At 38.0% G+C, this 19,823-nt stretch overlaps 1 protein-coding gene and 1 long non-coding RNA gene across 7 annotated transcripts in view; one reads left to right on the forward strand and one right to left on the reverse strand.

The window, feature by feature from the left end:
* Positions 1–19,823, reverse strand: part of PEAK1 (pseudopodium enriched atypical kinase 1) — a 118,303-nt gene that overhangs the window by 9,022 nt on the left and 89,458 nt on the right. For 5 of the 6 annotated variants that reach the window (XM_027466103.3, XM_027466105.3, XM_072043319.1 and 2 more), the window contains 3 exons: positions 18,322–18,438; positions 16,202–16,398; positions 7,183–7,931 (listed from right to left, as the gene is read on the reverse strand). In XM_027466103.3, the coding sequence (XP_027321904.2) occupies positions 7,183–7,931; positions 16,202–16,398; positions 18,322–18,438 (1,063 nt within the window). The remainder of the gene's footprint in view (positions 1–7,182; positions 7,932–16,201; positions 16,399–18,321; positions 18,439–19,823) is intronic. The other variant, XM_027466106.3, reaches the window with a different exon arrangement.
* Positions 10,123–19,823, forward strand: part of LOC140003392 (uncharacterized) — a 60,479-nt gene continuing 50,778 nt past the window's right edge. The window contains exon 1 of the long non-coding RNA XR_011811921.1: positions 10,123–10,335. This is a non-coding gene — a long non-coding RNA (uncharacterized lncRNA). The remainder of the gene's footprint in view (positions 10,336–19,823) is intronic.

The raw sequence follows: 19,823 nt of genomic DNA on the forward strand, positions 1-19,823 counted from the left end.
GCTACATGTATCAAATCTGACTGGGAGAACGATTAATGAAAATTAAAATAATTTTGCTTTCCATGCCCTTCAAGTCCCTGGCCTTTTTCTTGAACAGCCAGCCATGGAGACCATCAATTCCAGCTGTAGAAAATTCTGTAAGTTGCAAGCCAGCTTTTCTTGTTTTGTTATTACTTAAAGGACCTAATCCGAAATATTAACTAATCACAGAATTGTAGGGGTCGGAAGGGACCTCTGGAGATCATCAATACCAACCTCCCTGCTAAAAACAGGTTCCCTACAGTAGGTTTAGCAGGAAAGCGTCCAGGTGGATACTCTTACAATATATATATATAAAATTAAGCGCTCTTTAATGTCAAGAAAAGCATTAAAAAAAGGCAGTTGCCCTTAGCAACCACACTGTACCTCATGTTACCCCCAGAGGAGTTCTAATGCCACCTGCCAGATAAAAATGATAGTCTATCAGGAAAAGAAAATCTGCAGAGTATTTGCTCTTAAAGCAATCAACACTTTCCAGTTTGGTGAATAGCATTTTGGTGAAAGGCATTTTTTCAAAAGTTCATGAGAATTACTTCTCCTTGCCTATAAAAACGGAAAAGAAAAGGAATCAAAACTGATTTCTAGTTCTTAATGATAGTCCTAGGCAGCCCCATTTTCCTACTTACTTCAAAAAAGCACTCTCAAATGTATTACTGAAATTTCAGTTAAAATAACAGAATACTAGTACTTTGCATGTCTCAAACATCAGCCTCAGTTCACTCATTTTTAGAAAATATCCCCAGTCCTAGAATTGTACTAGTACAAAAGCACAACTTCAGTAGGTCTCTCTGTGGATGTGGCAATGCTCCCTTGGAATTTAGGAACGACCGGTCATGCAAGATATCTGCACCAAAAGGCATGTGGCTGTTAGGGCACAGTACGCTGCCTCTGCCCTTTTCTTCTGATTTAGCAGAACAGGCCTGCAAGGCAATTGTATCTGTATGTTGCCAGCTGGATCATCCTTAAGAAGTGCCTTCCCAGCCTGTTAAAAAACACCCTGAAAGGGAGTTGTCCTTCTCCATCGTCTCCCTTTTTCCTACCATTTAATCTTATTTCACTCTTTTCTTCATTCCTAACCCTCTGATTCTTGTTACTCTTTTCTGGTTTCTTGCATATTTATTACATCTTTCTGAAGAATGGTACCCTATAATGAATACAATATTCCAGTTAAGACCTCTTCAGCATCAAGCAGAACAGAAACATATATATAATCATCCAAGGGTGAAAAAATCACTGATTCCACTATTCCTGTTGTTTATGAAAACCTTCAAGTCACTGTCAACTCTACAGTCTGAATCCACAGCAGAGCCAAAGGTTTCCAAACATCACCTCTCAAACATGAGATTTTGTTTCAGACGCCTCTCAAACAAGAATGGAGATGCTAATTCCATGCTTGCTACAGTGACTTCAGAGGTTATCTTTGTATCAACGAAACAGACATTGAAGACTAAATGGTATTTTGATTACCATCAATACTAATGTGATTGCACTCATCAGAACAGATTTTCCATCCTTATTCTGTTGTTGAAGAAGATAAACAAAAAAAAAAATCTAATCTCTTAAATGCCCAACAATGATGGCTACCAGACACTTTTCTTACTTCTGTTCAATACATGCAAGTGTATGGATACACCAACATGCATGCAGTAGCTTCCAGAACAAGACAGCTGAAATCTGATTAGGGATGTATTTTCTGCTTCTTGCTTTTTGTTTACAAACAACATGATGTGAGAAGTAGAAGAGGCAGCTGCCTTATTTAAACTTGGTTAAATTGGTGACTATACAAGCACTAAAATTTGTACACTAGATATTCTGTAACTGACAAAGGGGAATGGAAAGCTAGGCTGTCTAGGAACAGCATCCAAAGGCTGAAGTATGAGTCAGACACCCGTCTGAATTAATAAAACTGTTTCTAAAAGGAAGACCTGCAGTAATCCGATGGTCCTTTAAGCGTTTGATTACTCTTCAGACTTCTGCTGTGAAATACAGCTGCATGAGCCCAGGTAAGTACTGGGCTTTGAGACTGTAGAGTTCAGATTCCCATTGTACTAGTATCTTATTAGAACGGGGAAAATGTACTGCAAGCAGTAGAGACAAACTACAGTTTCTTATTGATCTGTTCTGAGACAGTTCATAGAATGAAATTTCATTTACTGACTTACACTGGATTACCTGGAATCAGAAAAAATACGGGCCAAGAATCTTTGTGCTATTTTATCATTTTCTGTGCTGTACTTTCTATTAGGAACTGTATTTTATATTGAAGTTTTGCAAGAGTAGTGAATGCTACTCTTTAATACCATTAATGGGTAATAATGCTTACCTTTGCATTTTGTATTGGCATAACCCCACTATCACCTAAACTATAACCTGAATGACCAAGATTTAAAATTTTTAAGATGGGTTGAGTTCTGGTAAGTTAAGCAAAGTCTATCTTTACCTTTAAAAACATTTAGGGGACAGGTTGTGAAATTTGATGCCCTCATTGACAGTTAGCAGTTATGGGCTGCTTGTGATAAAGTGCAAAAGAAACTGATATAGAGCTTCTTTTCTGTCAGTGACAGTTAATGCTATCTAAAAACTGTGAGCAAATATACAACCCAATTTTCTTTGCATGATATTTAAAGCTTTTGTCTGTTCCAGTCATCAACTCTAAAAAAAAAAAAATAAATACAGAAATCCTGTGGCCTTTTCTGAGAGCTATGATGAAAGGAGTTGGTTGATCTGGGTTTGGCAAGCCTGATTTCTAGTGCTGATAACAGGATGGTTGTTCAAAAGATGAAGCAACAACAGTAAAAAGTCCTTCCATATGATGCAAGAAAGCAATGCGAAGAGAGATTTGAGTATGAAGGAATAGAAATTTTCCACCTTCTTTTCACTGGCATGCATTGTCATCCTGTGACTTTCCTTTAGTGCATCCATAGGACAAGGTTCTCTATATCCTGCCATTTCAAAATCTTTTTTTTTTCCTCCCCCATTCACAAAGAAGCAAGATTTTAATGTTTCAGGGCTTCTAAAAACTTCTACATTAGCTTCTGTTTTTCCATTATGTGTCCAGTAGCCTACTGTGCCATCAGCTGACTTCCATTTTACCAGCAGGGAATCTCATTTCCACTCTGTCCTATGCATTTTACGGGACATCGGTGAACTTAAAGATGAATGTAGTGGGAAATGAATTTACAAGTGCTGAAAATGAGAAACACAGAAGATCACAGAGACTGCACCATCTGTGCTACTTTGTTGTATTACACACAGGGACAACTGCAAATGAAATTCTGTGTAGAATGAAAGCTTGCTAATCCCAAATTGATAGCTTGTTCTTGGCACGATTTTTTTTTTTTTTCTCCAAGAAGGCCAGTTTGATCTCAGATTGACCTCATTTTCTTGATCTGGCCTTGGAACAGAGTGACTGACTTTTTAACAATGTGCCAAAACACAGAATTCTGTGCTGCTATGACTGAACTTGGAACGGGCTAAAAGTTTAACGTATATAGCTTTATTTTGATCATGACATTCAGGGATGACTTCTGAGAACAGTTCTGCCAGGCGCCACTAGGGAACTGTATTAATCAAAAAAAACCAACAAATATTAACACAATAAGTCACAATCTAAACAAAACCAGGAAATAGTTTCCTAGTTGCAGCTGACAATGATCAGCTATATTCAGCCCAATACTATTTAATTCTGCATTGCTCTATTTTATACTTGGATTGGGAACCCTAGCAAAAATCTTAAGGTTTTAATGCATGAAGAATTTCTGCTATCAAAGCAATACATTTTTTTAACTGCTCCTTTTGAGCTGTTTGTACCTTTGCAAGTCCCACTAACCTACCTAAATTACACTGCAGCATGTGCCTGTGTCCAGAAATCACATGGTACAGGTACCTCAGCACATTGTTTTCTTTACGTCTGCGTTGTTCTGTATGGACTCTGAACCATGACTTCTGTGTCATATATCTATGACATCATGCAGTAACTTCCTTGAGAGTTTGATACTGAAAGTAGAAGTAGTTTCCTCCCCTTGACTGACACAGTAATTAATCTTGCCTAACCATTACTCATCCAGAGTAATCACATTCTTCCTCTTTCTTTTTTTTTTCTCTGAAGATCCCCATCATATTGCTGCCATATTAAGTCTCCTTAGGGATACTAAGAAGTGGATGTGTCCAGTCCACTCTGTACAAAAAATTGGTAGTCACTTCTGCTTTTACTGTAGTATAACCTTTTCCCTACATATTTGGAATGACTGATCTACCGGCTACTTAGAAGATGATAGTTGTACTGAGTGAAGGAAAAATACCTCAAAGACTGGAATTTTATGAAAACCTTTCTTGTAAGGGAACATCTATTTTTGCTATTTGGAAAAGTAGTTCTCTAATGGTGATTTGTTTTTATTTGCAATGTTTCAATCAAAATAATTTCCACATGGCTTCCTGCAACACTTTGGCACAGGTTGTTTACTAACAGATTAGGTGAAAGAGAAGAAGCACAATACAATGCTTTGAAACTACACACTCCTATAAACCATGTTTCCTCTAATATCCACACCAAATGGAAAAAGCTGCACTTGTTCTGCACCAAATTTATCAGATCATCTTCAGTGATAGCACCAGATTTTGAAGGGTGCATGGGCATATTCACCTGCACAAAAGGTTCGTTCTTCTAAATTTAACTCAGCAGTAGTCAAACGGTTAAAGCTTACATTTTAACAGTGCTTTTATAATTATACTTTTGGAGATAAGAAATTAACATTACTTTTTTTTGGCTTGTGCATTAAGATCCATAATCCCTTCTGGGGGCAAATCTCTTGTTTCCTACAAATTGAGAAATAATAATAATAAAACACATTATTACAATGTTTCTCAAATCTAACGTGAAAACTGGAGAACTTAAAAAGCATCTGAATTGTTAGGCAGTGTTGCTTGGCTTTTGCTACTTTCCCACGATCAAAAGTAATAGGAAGGCTATAGTTTGGATTCACTATGCACACCATTAATTTTCATCTCGCTGTTCTTGCCATCCTGTTTTGGGGATGAGGGGGTTAAAATGACAGAAATACATAGCGTATTTGTTGGAGGTAGATGATTATGTAATTTGGCTTATATAAGAATTACCCATGGTAGTAAATCTGGTACATTTGTTGAAGCTAAATGCACAAAATCTCCATGTAATCTAAGAGCAATCTGTTGTTAGGAGATATTGTAAAAATTGTTCCGGATCAATGACCTACAAGTCAAAGTTCAACTTAGCAGCAAATGTTAAGACAAAACCAGTGTTAGTACATTTCAACTTCAAGGGGAAAATCCGATAAATCCAGTTTAAAGATGGCTATATAAATCAGTACATTGGTGTAGGGAATACAACAATAAAATCAAGCACTAGAGAAACAAGGAACTAAAGAGAACCCAACTTAACTGGATGTGAAAATGAATGTGAAATAGTTTAGGTATGTGAAAAAGAAAATGAAAACAAAACAGTAATCCTATATGCTGATCCTGCCTGGTTTGTACAGAAGTCAGAGTACACCTGTAGAGAGAGTATCTTCCAATATCACATTAACTGGAAGAGAGCGTATTTCCAAGAATAACTTTTTCTTTTAACACGACAGCACAACAGTTCACTGTGACCTCCCACTCAATGATATTTTTATGGATACTTCACTCACACTTGAGACTATCACACCTATTATACTGTAATAAATTTTCTTAGTCTGAGAACTACTTAAGACAATATCTGAAGTGTAACAGAAAATAACATGGCACATATTTTTGACGATGCTACGTTGCTGTGCTCTCTTCTTACTAGCTTTGTACAAGAGCTCTATTCTCCTAAATATCTTGTAGAAAACAAAAGCATCAGTCCTGCCTGTGCAGACAGGAATCATAGTAGTGGTAACCCAAACCTGTACATATAAAAAATACTACCTGGGATCCCAGAAGCCATGATTTTGGCATCACTGTATTAAAAACAAAACAAAAAGAACCCGAGTCAGACCAGACTTGATTCTGCAACTAGACTAGATTAGCAGATAGATTCGTGATCTGTTTCTCAGCTGTTTAGTACCACTGGTCATGGCATCCATATTTCATTTCAAATCTTTTCAAAAAGAGAGCCTTGGTAAACTGAAGAAATATAAGTGACTATTGCCCACAAATCTGCCTTAAAAAGATGCCGCTTCAGGAGAAAATATCAGTTGAAACAAGCTTACCCTTCATTTATTTATTTTTATATCTTTCTTGTAAGCAATAATGCAGGAGCAATAGTGACATTTTATTCCTGTAAAACTCCACCTTTCTGAGAACACCAACAGGCTCTATTTGGAATAATGGATTACACCTCACACCTGCGCTGGGTAATAGCTGTTGTATCTCAGTTTCCACAGGGAGGAGTCAGAAGTTCAGTGATTTGCTCAAGGTCACACAGGAAGTCTGACAGGGCTATGACTCTCAGCTGTCTTTCTTCCTATCATCCTACCAGAAAACCCTTGAGAACTGCAGAGATGCAGCGCTCAGAAAAAATTACCTATATAAACCTCATCAAGTTACAACACCTAGCGAGATAGCTGCCAACTATTCATTAATATATTAGCAGTAAGTCTAGTAAATCTTACTTCTTTTATGCTCTAGCTGAACAATAACCTAGACACAAATCAATTGTTTCTTTAGTAAAAGGCAACAAAACCAACACTGATAAATTCCACTTTTTTAGTATAGCTTATAAAGCAGCGCCGATGGCTAGAAGGGAGATTTTGAAAGGCTGGTAATGAATGCTGGTGACAATGTAAGGCTTTGTATGGGAACATAAAGACACACTACTCTAGAGGTTACGTTTAAAATTACAAAGCTCTGAAAATGTAAAACTTGAAAAATATTATGTCATTAAGAGCGATGATTTAGTATCATCTGATTAAGTATTTGAACATAGGTTCTTCTGCATGCAGATGAACTTTTAGTATTGCAAACGTGGTTCTTTATAGAAGGAAATGCCTGTATGTTGGGGATTCTTACATTTCACACAGCGCTACAAGCAGCACTGACTTTTATTTGTAGGACCAACCACAAGTGGGAGTGTTGCTGATTACGGTTATTGTCATTACATTCTGTCCCTGATATCTAGGGTTCCCATTATTCAACCCCTCTTACCTTGACTGCATAATTGTTGAGAGGATCTTTTGCGTAAGAAGCTGGGTAGTAAACTGCATCGCCTGCCTCACAACACGGCTTGTCACTGGTTAGCCTGAAATCTGACCAGCTGTCAACTCCAAACCGCAGCTGGTCTTTTTGTCCGGCCATGAACAAGTCTTCACATTTAAGTGCCAGCTTCTTCAGTGAATCGGTGTGAAGGCTTCGGATTTTACCTACCACTTCTTCTCGGTTTTCAATTCCTCGATAAAGTGCTTGCCTTTGCGGCTTCTGGACACCCTTGCCCTGCTTAGTCTGCGAGATGCGTCTCCCCGTCAGAGACTCCATGCTATTGGAACACCGGTCCCTAATACTGATAGTGGTTAGGCTGGAAACACTGTTAGTTGCTGAGGTGGTCGTCCTTAACTTTTCTGTAGGCCTGTCCAAGGAATCTCCCGACTCGTTGTCCAGCACCTTGAGCTCCAAGCTGACTGAAGAGCAGGCACTGCTTGCTTCCCAGTGGGTGTCGATGTCGTAGGTGGGGTTGGCCACAATGCACAGATTGTTCTCAAGAGCCTGCTTCTGGAGATCTCTGGGACTTGGCTCTGTGTTAGCTCTCAAAATTGTTTTTTTCGGCAGTGGAGGTGGTGTTGGCTGTAAGCTGTTTGTTGTCTCCTGATCTACTAGTCCTCCAAAGGCAATGGCATCATCCAATGCTCCCTTCGGTTGCCTTGGCTGTTTTGGAGGTATCATGGCTGCTCTGGATTGTCCTGTGTAATGAGAAAGCAATTGGATCAGAAGATTTAAGTACTTTGCTGCTCATATCTGCACTTTTCAACAAAATTTATGAAGGCAAAAGAAAAAAACTGAGTAGGACACCCCCACACCCCAATATTGCAAAAACCTAAATACATACCTGAAATGGTGAACTAATCAGAAAGCAAAATGACTAATCAGCATCATGCAGGGATTACTACATACAGCCTGCCTTTATTTGACCTTGGCCTATAGATTAAAATCAGTTTCAGTGCTGACAATGCTGGCATTTTATATCACATGGCATTAATGACAAAAAAGTGCAAGCAAAAACGAAAAGTCAGTTTTGGCACTCGGTCCAAATTTCTGTTTCAGTAACGATGCTCAGCTTCCCTTAATTCTGCCTGCAGTCAATCAAGTATAGTGGTGTTCTTTACTTTCTATTTAAATGCGCTGAACTATGGGTGGATACTGTTAAGTGGCTTTGTGAGCTATTTCTCTGAGAGATGCACTTCTCTGGCAGGTGAGATGATCTTTTTTATATATCCTCATAATCGTCTGTAAAGCTCTTGATCACTTTGATTTGAAATGTGCTAAAGAGGCTGAAAGCATTGTTCCTGAAGTTTTCTGGTTTAAATTCTGATACAAATAACATAATTCAGATACTTCAGCAGTCACATCAGAAAGGCAAGATTGCCCTTGCAGATTCCTTAGCTGAAAACAAGGAAGTTACACCTACTTCACTGAAGCTGACAAGTGCATTGCCACTGGCTTCAGTGAGAGTAGGATTATATTTTGAGATTACCCAATAATTTAAAAGAGTCACCCAACCACAACTATCTAATAAATTTCCCTTACTCATTTGCCACAGGCACCTTTGCTGACAGTGCTGAGTTCATAGATAACGTGATGGAGATTAAGTCAAGATTCCAAACAGTGGGTCATGTGTACAAAAACATGGGATTTCCTCTGAGAGGGTGGTTACATTTGAGTGTGTGTGCTTCTAGGCAAGATAAACATCCCATCCTGTGTTTTGGATGAATTTTAGAGAGGGCTATTATGTTTTGTAACTGCCAGAGTTCTCGGAAATAAAGAATAAATAAATGACAGCAATATAAGAGAGAATTGAAAACAAACAAACAATAAACAGACAATACAAGTGATCAACTGGCTGCTGTTTGGGACAATTAAGCAGTTATTACTCATAATAATATGAGACTTTTCCACTCTTAATAATCAACTGTCATTTTCAGAGAAGTTATTTTATATATTTTCTACTATTCCTGTTTTTGCAGCTATAGCACAGCAGACATGAAATGGATGCTCTGCATAATTGCAGTTGAGCATCTTTACCAAAAAGGATAAGCCAGCAGAAAGATGCCACAAATGTTTGACTATTCTAGTAAGATACATTTGGAATCCCTGTAAAGAGAGGACTACATCCACACACAGAATAACCTCGAGCCTTGAATTCCTAACGATTGTTCTCTTCTCAACCATTCCAAGGAGAAAACATCACAAGTGGAAGTTGTATCTCTATCTTTTGTTTAAGCTCAAGAAACACTCAGAAAAGCCTTATGGATTTTGTGGTAAGCCTGGATATTCCGATGTTTAAAAACTGAATTTTGAGCAGGAAATTCTATTACCTTTGTCTGTGCACTGACAGTGGATCTTTAGAACCTGATCATTGGGGAAAACTGCAGAGGGCTACTCCCCTGTGTCATCACTTCTTAGCTCGCACAAAAATGCTCGAAGGCTAGAAATACTGCAGAATTCCTGTGTGTCTCTTTCAAACCATTGTAAAGGTCGCTTAAAAAAATACAGCACTCTGTACCCTCTACTGCTCCTTTCTGATACCAGTTCTGCAGCGAACGTGCTCTACAGAGGCTGCTCTTCCTGTCAGCTTTTGATGTGCTGCAACACTTATGTGGTGTTGGTGCCAGTTGAGCATTACAGAAACTGTATTAGAAATGTACTTTTTGCAGACACGAAGAGTGGCATGATTCATAGTCAAAAGCAGAATTGATATCTGCATGCCAGAATCACACACCCAAATGCCACAGTCTTTTGCACAACCTCGAGACCAGTTCATTTCTGCTTGCCCGTTTTTCTGACTCATCCAAACACATGTCATCTTCCATACTAATTCCTTACTCTTACAAAATCCGTGACCTATGTACTTCTCCTCCTGGCAACATTCTGTGTTACAGATCACTCGTCTGTTCTATAATTCTTCCCCTCTTCCCCACTATGCTAAAATAGACTAAGTGTTGGGGCTTGGAGAAAGGCTCCGATTTCAGTAGGCAGTTTCCTAATACGCCTTGTCTGTGTGATTTTCTAATCTTGTAACAGCAAGAAAACGCGTTAGAGCAAGATGCACATTTCAAGCAGTAGCAGGCAAAACCCTCTCCAAGAAAGGTAAGATTTGTATGTTTCTTGTTGATTCTCTTTTCTGTCTGCTTTAATGGCCCTGTTCCAAAAGCCATTCATACCGGGGGATTGTTGCGACTGCAACCAGTGACTTTCACTAGTTGTGGCTTTTGCATAACTTTTGGAACTGACATCAAGACATAATTGGAGAAGCTCTTCATAACCAGAAATTGTCTTTGCAGATGTCTGGTGGAGGTGGCAAGATCCAGAGAACTGCATTCATTGGCAGTGTTTATGTAGTTTCTTTTTCAAGTATTCTCAACTGAGGAAAGTGAGTTTATAAAATGTGTCATGTTACAGTGTAGTTTATCCCCACAAGAACTAGGTTTTCCATACTGAAATCTATCCACCTGGATTACGTGTTTGAAAAACTTCATATCTGAACTGTTTTTATGCTGACTTCTTAACCTTGTACACTTCTTTCATGCCCATACGACCAGGCCTTCCAACTCAGCCTTTCCCAAGCATGGTATGGCTACTGCATGCCTTTTTTTTTTTTAATCAATGCCTAGGATAAAAAGTTTGTCTTAAATTTTGAAGACACGAGAACATTCTTTTGCACCCAAGCAGTACCAAAGCATTTTATTTTTCTTGCCTGACACTTCCTTCTCTCCTTGCACACTTGAAAAACTCCATTTCCTTACCTACTGTACAGACTTTCTGATATTACAACATTACAAGGTGAAAAGGAGAAATGGGCACAATATTAAGCAACTGCTTACAAAGATCTTTGAGGCAGCTTCTAGGCTGTTCAAGAAAGAAAAAAATTAACTCCTTATAGAGAACCTTAAGCAATTCTACAGTATATCATCTTGCACGGTAGAATACTGCTGCACTATTTTTATATTAATACTCCAGACACCACACAGAGGTATGAAACTCTAAATCAGACCTAAAAAAATATAAATCACTTTATTTCTCTAGGTAACTCACTTATCATCAGAGCTTGGCATTGCAACCTGTTTATATTAGCTCATTAAACTATCAAATCTGACACACTGTGCTCAGATTTAACTCAATTTTGTATCTCAGAGGCATGTTTTTCATATAGTAACAATGTTCAGATTTCTTGCTACCACCATGTATCTATATTTTTTGGCTTAGATCAGATCAGCAGCATGCATTGTTGAGAAATTTCAAAACTGTGAAGGAAAATGCTTCTTTAATTGGAAAAACAACTCTTGGTCAATCAGGCAAGCCAAGTAGGTGACGTGCTGCGTGCTTCCATTCTTCCTTGAATAGAACTGCTCCTGAGACACATATCGTTCTACAATACATGATGTATGTAAGTTCAGTACTACAACTTCAACAGGCCGCTTCTGTGCATTCTCCAAACTCTTCTTGCTCTTGACGTTGTAACCTGTCCTACATTTTCCTTTATTCTTGAAAGCAATCTTTTCTGATTTTATGACATTGCCATCTCTGATCCAAGGATAACTTCCCTTGTGGGAACATATGAATTAGAAAATGCCTGAAAACAATATTCTAGTATTCACTATAGTGACTACACTATCACCATGGTTTTTAACTGTGTTCTCAGTTTTAGTGACCACTCTGGTGCTCTTTAATCTCTAGCTCCCCAGAGGAGGGACTTAGATGAATGAACAGGACCCACAGGGCTAAAATGACTCACACCTCTGCTGCTGTCCAACTTACCACACCAGCTTGACAAAGATTTCACATTTTGCATTGCCAAGGAAAACAAAAATGAACAATCATCCACATGCAACATGGGTAACCAACCTTCCAAGACCAAGTCTATCAAAACCCCAACAGAATAAAGTCAAAACTGTGGACTCTGTACACTGCAGACCATTGAGGAAGAGGAATTTTCGAATGGCTTCTTACATGTCTGCAGGAAACTCCCTGTAAGACAGGGCTGGGCCAACCACACGGCCGGATCTTGGAGTGGTCCAACAGTGTTAGCTCTGGCAACCTCAGCTTACTTGTTTCCATAGCCAGGAATGGAGTCAGATGTCCTAGTAATTTCCATGTCAGTATATCCCCATTTCATATTACAAAACACAGCCATAAAGGCTGATTAGAGTATTCATTAAGTAAAATCCTTGAGCGCTACAGGTTGGCCATCTCCAATGTACACATTATCCCTTCTCTGGCCTTGTTTCTTTGCGCTTAGATATTGATCATCCTTTACAATCTACATGTTCATTATAGAATAGATGTGATTGGAAAAGTAGAAAGTTTGTATAAGTAGATCAGTTATACTGATCTTTCAAACTAGTAAAAATACATCACTCCTTAATGAACTCTCACCCTAATACAGATAACCAAATCATGAAAAAAAACACACAGATGCATAAAAGCATCTTCCAGCCACTGCAAAAGCATCCAACAATTCTGGTAAGTGCAGTACATGTGCACTATTCTATAAAATTATTCAATACACAGATTTACATGGATGTAATAGTTAATAGTAATAGTTTGATATTCAGTTGTTTACAGTTAATTTGATAAACATCTTACTAGAATGACAATTTACTGAACAGAAAGAAAAAATGACATTTGTTAACTAACATTCATGGTGTAACTTCAGTTTCTCGTCAACACTTTGAGATTGCTCAGTACTACTCTATCCTGAGATGGGAGGTGGGTACTAAATAAATAAAAGCTCCAGCTCATCTGCCTTGGTGACTTCTCAGCTCCTGCTGCTCCCCGCCCTTACACCATGTTAAAGGTACTACCTGTACTAATACACGTTACATAAAATGCATCACATGGATTCTGTAATGACCGTTTGTCACTGAACCATCCAGTTTTAGTCAACAATGACTTCATCACCTTGTTTATAGCCTTGCTGAAGTACACTGCCCTGCTTGGACTTACTGACTGCGGCAATACTCCACGTACATGCTGTGATTTGTTATTTTTTCCAGTGTCAGCAAACATAAAACTGAGAAACTTAGCCTCTTTTTTCCCCTTTTCTTTAGATGCAACGAGTAAAATAGTTGATAATGAGACCACTTATTCTTTTTTAAAGGATAGAAATGCTACTCGGAATTTATTTAGAATATTTTAACCTATCTACAGTGATGCAAATTCAATCAAGTCAATTTCCGTAATGAATTTTAAACAAGAAAAACTTAAAGATTTGTCAACGAAAGGATTTTAATCATCTAGTTCATTGCCTCCCTTATCATAAACCACAGGGCTTACCTGAATTTACTTCTGTTACAATTATGGGCACACCTTAAAACAGAAACATCCAGGTCCCACCTTACAGGTTTGAACATTTGTGTGTTTCTACTTTGAGATTCAACTGGCTGCTCTGGATTTTATTTAGTCTATTGTTTGTTGATACCAAAGGTATCCCTCATAAAATAAGATATGGGTATGTATTAAAGTAGTATTTAAAAAGTCAATCTTGTGCATTATGCTGCAAATTGCTATGTTCACGATATATTCTCCAAAGTACTACACAAACTGTAGTATGTAACCATAAAAAGGTAACTGTAGATACAACTGCAGCTGAAGCAAAAGGCAAATGTAATCCAACTTGGTTATCTTACATTTTTTCTTACTATCCTTTCTTTCAGTTAAACACATCGGTTTTTGTTAACTGTACAAAGTGTATGATTTTGTTGCTTGGGTGATGTACGATGTGAGAACAAGTAAGAGTTACTCAGTGTCCCTACCTAGTTGTTTCTTGATAGCTATCTGAATTAGAAAGTGAGCTTGCTCGAATAAACCAGAAAAAAGTTTGAACAGCAGCCAGAGAACTCAGTGCCATTTAGGGTAGCATTGCTTTTAACAACTAGCAGCAAGCTTGCCAAGCCAGACCAAAAAGAGACTAAAAGTTCATTTAACTCTTTCATATCTAAAACTTACTCTGGTGACAGTGAGTCTGAAAAAGACCCAAAGACGAGGGTAAGATTTTGAATAAAACGCAAAGGGTTCAGAGTTTTGTATGGTTTTACAAAGGAACATTCACACAGAGGAATAATGCTGACAGAAGTGATCACAGAATCACAAAAACTCTTAGGCTGAAAGGAACATCTTGAGGTGCTCGAGTGCCCCCACGCACAGCTCAGGCAGGCAGGGTCAGCTGGAGCAGACTGTCCATGATCGTGGCCGGTTGGGTTTTGTGCATCTCTACTAACAGACACTCCACAACTTCTCTGGGCAACCTGTTCCAGTGTTTAATGATGTGTTATTACATTTCCCATGAGTTTACTACTCCCACTTTCTGAGATACTGTGGGAGGTCTACAAATGGAAGCGCATTAGCTGTGTTGAAGCAGCTGCCATCAGGGTAATATCTTGCAGGAGAAAAGCGAGCTAAACTGAGTAAAGATTTAAATAAAACATTCACAATGTCATTGCTTTGGGTATGAAATGCAAGTAATCCCTTCACCACAGGAACACTACGGCTACAAAACAGCAATCTCACCACAAGAAATAAGTGGTATTTCACACATTAAATTATATAGTAGAAGCCATAAAAACTTCATCCTTTTATGTATCAGTCTAATTAGGAACATGGACTAATCAGGTTTTAAATAGATTTGGTGTAGCTAGATCTACTGTCTGGACTGTATCTGTAATGTAGGTATGTCATAAATACAGAAAATATATAGATACACACATATACATATATCACAATGAACAGAAAATAATTCATTAGGTCTTTTAATTCATTAAAGACCTGATTTAAATTCATTAATTCATTAGGTCTAAATTCCACCATAAAGGTCTAAATTTTAGTTCTTCTTGAGTTACAATTTCTTGGTAGATGTTCCTATAATTCTTGGGCAGGATATTTTCCTCTTTATTCTATCCAAACAATAAATTTAAACCTAATTCATGCTTTATTAGCAGAACACACTACATGTCAACCACTAACTCACATTTAAACAAAAAAAAATCAACAATATTGCTAAATGTCTAAGGAACGTATGCACATGAGGGTTTAAAAACATGGACCTCAATCCCTCAAACATGTGTGGATATACCAAACTTATACTTGTGAGCCATCTCAATGCAGTCAGTTTGTTCTCGTCCAAATGCTTAATGTGCCAGTATGCTTGGAGCCTTACTGAAAAACTTGTATTTACACATTCTTGAAAATAAATAAATGAGGGATTTTTGCCCTTCTAGAAGACCTGGCTATAGACACTCCTAAATTCACAGTACTCCACATCAAAATGCTTCAGAACAGGAGGCTCACAATATTGGGAGATGCTTATTTGTCTTGTTCACTTGTATTCCAGAGAAGGGCTGCATACATGCACCTTTTTCATATGATTCTGGAATTCAGTGATAGTTGAATAGATTGTGCAGTACCTTTGGGATATTCCTATTTTAAACTTTCCTGAAAGAGCAAAAGTAAATTCTGAAACTAGGACAAGAAAGATTTTAGTCAACAAAAGAGGACTGCAAGTATTTTAACAGTTACTGATGAAATAAAATAAAAAGTCCTATCTTACGCTGCTTGGAAAACTACTGAAATCCAATTATAATTCTAAAAGCATTAGATAATTTAGTCTGTATTTTAAAGCTGCTTTTTGATAAAAAAATCCTCCAAATAGATGAAACAATGTGTCTCTGAAAAGCATCTCTGAGATATTTATCACTAAGGGCAATTAAAAGACTGCCTGGACATAGTTTTAAAATCATAGAAGAGAAAACCTTTGTGTTTGTTGAATCTTCACTTTCTTGGTTGTATCTCTCAGAATGAGTCAAGAGAATTTAATTTTCTATAGATACTAAAGAAGTGTGTCCAAAAACTAACTTTGTGAAAGTATATTGAGAAGTTACAAAGACAAGGTACTTCACAGCCTAGAAAGATACCCAAATTTTGATCTAACTTACATTTTTCTCTATGAGTATACACTTACCTAAGTTGCTGTATGTAGCACTGCAAGGATTTAAGTCGGGAGATTGTGAAGCTTCTTCCTTGTCTTCCTCCCCCAGTGGGACACGGACAGTCGATACAGGTATGACCGAGGCGCTGCCGCCATTGTCCTGCTTCACAAACACGGCTCTAGGAACACGAGGGGACAAATCCTCCAGTGTCGTGTCATCGGGCACTTGGCTGAAACAAACAAAACAAAATCACCTGGAGATCAAAGCTATGTACACTAGATCCTAATGGCAAAACACTGGATTTTCCATTATGTATCTTTAGTAGAGGGAATGAAATAAAAAAATAACCTTTTTGCCCCCCTAAAGCCCCTTTTAAGAATAACTTTCTAAAATATTTATTCTTCTTAATAAGAAGAAACAACTTTTGACTCAAACAGTAGCAATAGTTCATACCTTTCATTAAAAAAAGGATAATAAAATCTTTTCCGTCTGGCTACAATCAGCATACGTACGCAGGAATGATTCTGCATAAAACATGCGTAGAACTCATAGAACATCAGCAGGGATTAAGGTGCTTTTTACCAATGAAAACAAATTTAGCTTAATCAAAAGTACCAGGGTATAGCCAGGGGACTGTAAATCTTAAAAAATGCGTATCATTTTAATGATACATTTTCATATACTGGTAGGATTTGGGGAACTGACACTTTGGGAAACAGATCAGCAGCCCATTTAACCTAGTAATCTGTTTCCCATATAAAATTCTCCAAGATTAAAACCCATCTGCTAATGTATTAGGGCAGCCACAGAAAGCCATGAAGACATTCCTCTGTATTTGCTCTTAGCTATGGTGTTTTAATCGAACTATGATTACTTATAGCGCAGAACTGTGAACATCATGGATTCAATCAGCTTCCTGTGTATATTTACAGCAGTATGATTTAAAAATTTTGCATAATATATTAAAAAATACTCTGTTCAGGCTTTAAAAAGTCCTGTTGAAAACACAGCAGCAATTATCAATAATTTGCCAGATAAAACATTCAGAGAGACCAAAAATATTTCCATGCCTTTATGCTCTCTCATTGACAGAAACAAATACTGATTATAGCCAAATCTCAAGAGCATATGTCCTATTCACTAGTTCTCATTATTCCAGTCTGCTCTAATAGAATGGCAACATTTTTAAGTATTTGTGACTTCCAGAAGGGATAGGGGTGAGGCACTTCCTCCAAAAAGATGGTCGCCACAGGTGATATCTGTACAGGTGTTTAATTTTCATGGTACAGATTTAAAACAAGACAACTTCTGATAAACAGAAACAAAAATTGTGCTTTTTTAAACAGGCAGAGCAGCTGAGTTTCCATGATAGAAATCCTTATAGGTGGGAAGAGAGATAATATCCCCAAAGAGTTAACATACATTATAGGCACAGGTCTTTCTATTCTAATCTAAAACCAAACTACTGAAAATCCTGGTACACAGTCTTCTTGCAATCCCAAACAGACTTCAAAGATTACAACATGCCAATAGTTTGCATAACACAAGACCCCGTGTACGGTGCAGCACACACATGCTGTTTCTACTCTCAGACTCATGAATTTTAACTGCAGGCTGATACAAACAAAACTCATTAGAACTTGTTAGTAAAGGAGAAAAAATGGCATGACTTCAAATAGCTGTAGTCTTTAATCAGCATTAACAATCTTGTTCATTTTTAGTACCATGCATAGCAATGGTGTGAAGAACATTCCAAGTACCCTAAATATATCCACATTAAAGAGTTAACCTAAGACAACTTCAGAGTAAGGCATACATAAATATAAGCAGTGAAAAGGCTCTTAAGTTGATGAGAAATTAAACTAAAAACCCGTAGTTGCTGTGAATCATACATTTACCTGCATTCCTCAATAAGAACATTTTCTTTCAGAAAAAAATAGTTTCTATTAGCTTTATGGTTCTGTCATGGCCACATACCAGAATAATCACATTTCAAAGTAATTTTTTAGTATCGATTGGTGAGGTACAGAACAGACCCATTCTCCATACGAGACACATGCAAGCACATACACTAAACCTAAGCTCAAAAGCATTTTGCCAAACAACGTAAACCAACAGCTACAAAGGAAGAAAGAAAAAAAAAACAACTCACCCACTATACTCACTCACACAATTCCCCATTAAAGGAAATTCTTTCAGGGCCTTCTTGAGTCTTTTAATCATGTCTTGAAACTCTGGCGAGCCATTGATTCCACAGTGTTCTGATGTGCTACAAGTTGTGCAAGCTGTAAGCAACAGGCTGAACTCTGCACAGAGTGATACACCTACTGCACCTTAATGTTTACCTTAGGGGGTTGGTCCAGGGGCTTGCCAAAGCGCCCCGGGACACCAGTTGGTTACAGCCCTGCCCTCTTAACTCTTCCACTGCCTTCGTGGATGAAAAACAGGTCACACACTGCTACATCACTGTTTTGGTATGACAACTATGGTCTTAGTCATGGTAATTAGCTACGGAAAAGGAGGTTCAAATTTCCAGAGAGGTTTGAAGCACTTAGACTAGCCTGCTGTTAAAAGTAAGGGGACATCTTGAACCTGGATCCAACCCATTTTAGTGTCTGAAATAAATACATATTAAGCTACAACGAAAAGATGTCAGGCCATGAAATCGGTGAGGAAATGCTTCCATGTAGCTTAACAGTGAACTGGGAGAGATCCTGAGACCAAGCACACACACAGGGTGTACTGACTCAACAAGCAACAAAAAGCCAACCTGTAATCATCTCTGACATAACACAGAGAGAACAAAAGGGGAAAACCTCCTCACTCATTAAGCTACAAGGACCAAATGAACAACTGCTTTTGTTCATGCAGTAGTCTAAACAGTTAAAAAATATATTAGCGTCTGAGAAAAGCAGACAGAGCAGCTGATAAACAAGCCCTTCTTTGAGATTAGAACCATTTAAGCCCCATTTTGTATAAATGTATATCTCCTTGTTGACTGCAAATGATACTGAAGCTATCCCCTTATTTGGGATATTTATAGCTATTTTGCCAGGGTGGATTCCTTGATGCCGTGCGTAAGAGCACATATTTAGCTTCTGTCATCGTGGGCACAGTCTGCTCTGTCCAAGCCCTTTTCTTTTTTCCCTTTCTTATTTCGGAAAGAAACTTCAGAGGAAATGAATTAATTACCTTTGAGAACTCTGCTCCTCAAGCACATGTGGCTGAAACTAAACAACGTCCAGGTAACAGACAGAGAAGCCCTCCATGCACGGAGAGCACATTTGCTTTCCGAAGGAGCTGAATTATGCATAGCAAAAAGCCTGCATTAAAAAGGACTGTCCTTCAGATAACATGCCCCTGGATTCATATGCTTGTGATTCACATGTGTACAAGCTCAAAATCATTTTAAAAGCAGTCTTCTACAGGGCCAAATGCCTCTACTTCTTCCCTCAGGTTATCCTCCTCCAGTTTTTGGAAGATGATGTGGTCTAAAACTTTACTTAATTTTTTGGAATAGTAAGAATCCGGAAAGCAGACTGTGCAGTGTGTTATTTTTTATAAGGACAGTGGAATTACAGCTATCGTGTGACCTATATTCTCTTCTGTTCAGTGCACACCTTCTCAATCAGAGTGATTACTAAACAGCAATGA

This window comes from Anas platyrhynchos, chromosome 11, assembly GCF_047663525.1.
Source record: "Anas platyrhynchos isolate ZD024472 breed Pekin duck chromosome 11, IASCAAS_PekinDuck_T2T, whole genome shotgun sequence".
Taxonomy (NCBI): Eukaryota; Metazoa; Chordata; class Aves; order Anseriformes; family Anatidae; genus Anas; species Anas platyrhynchos.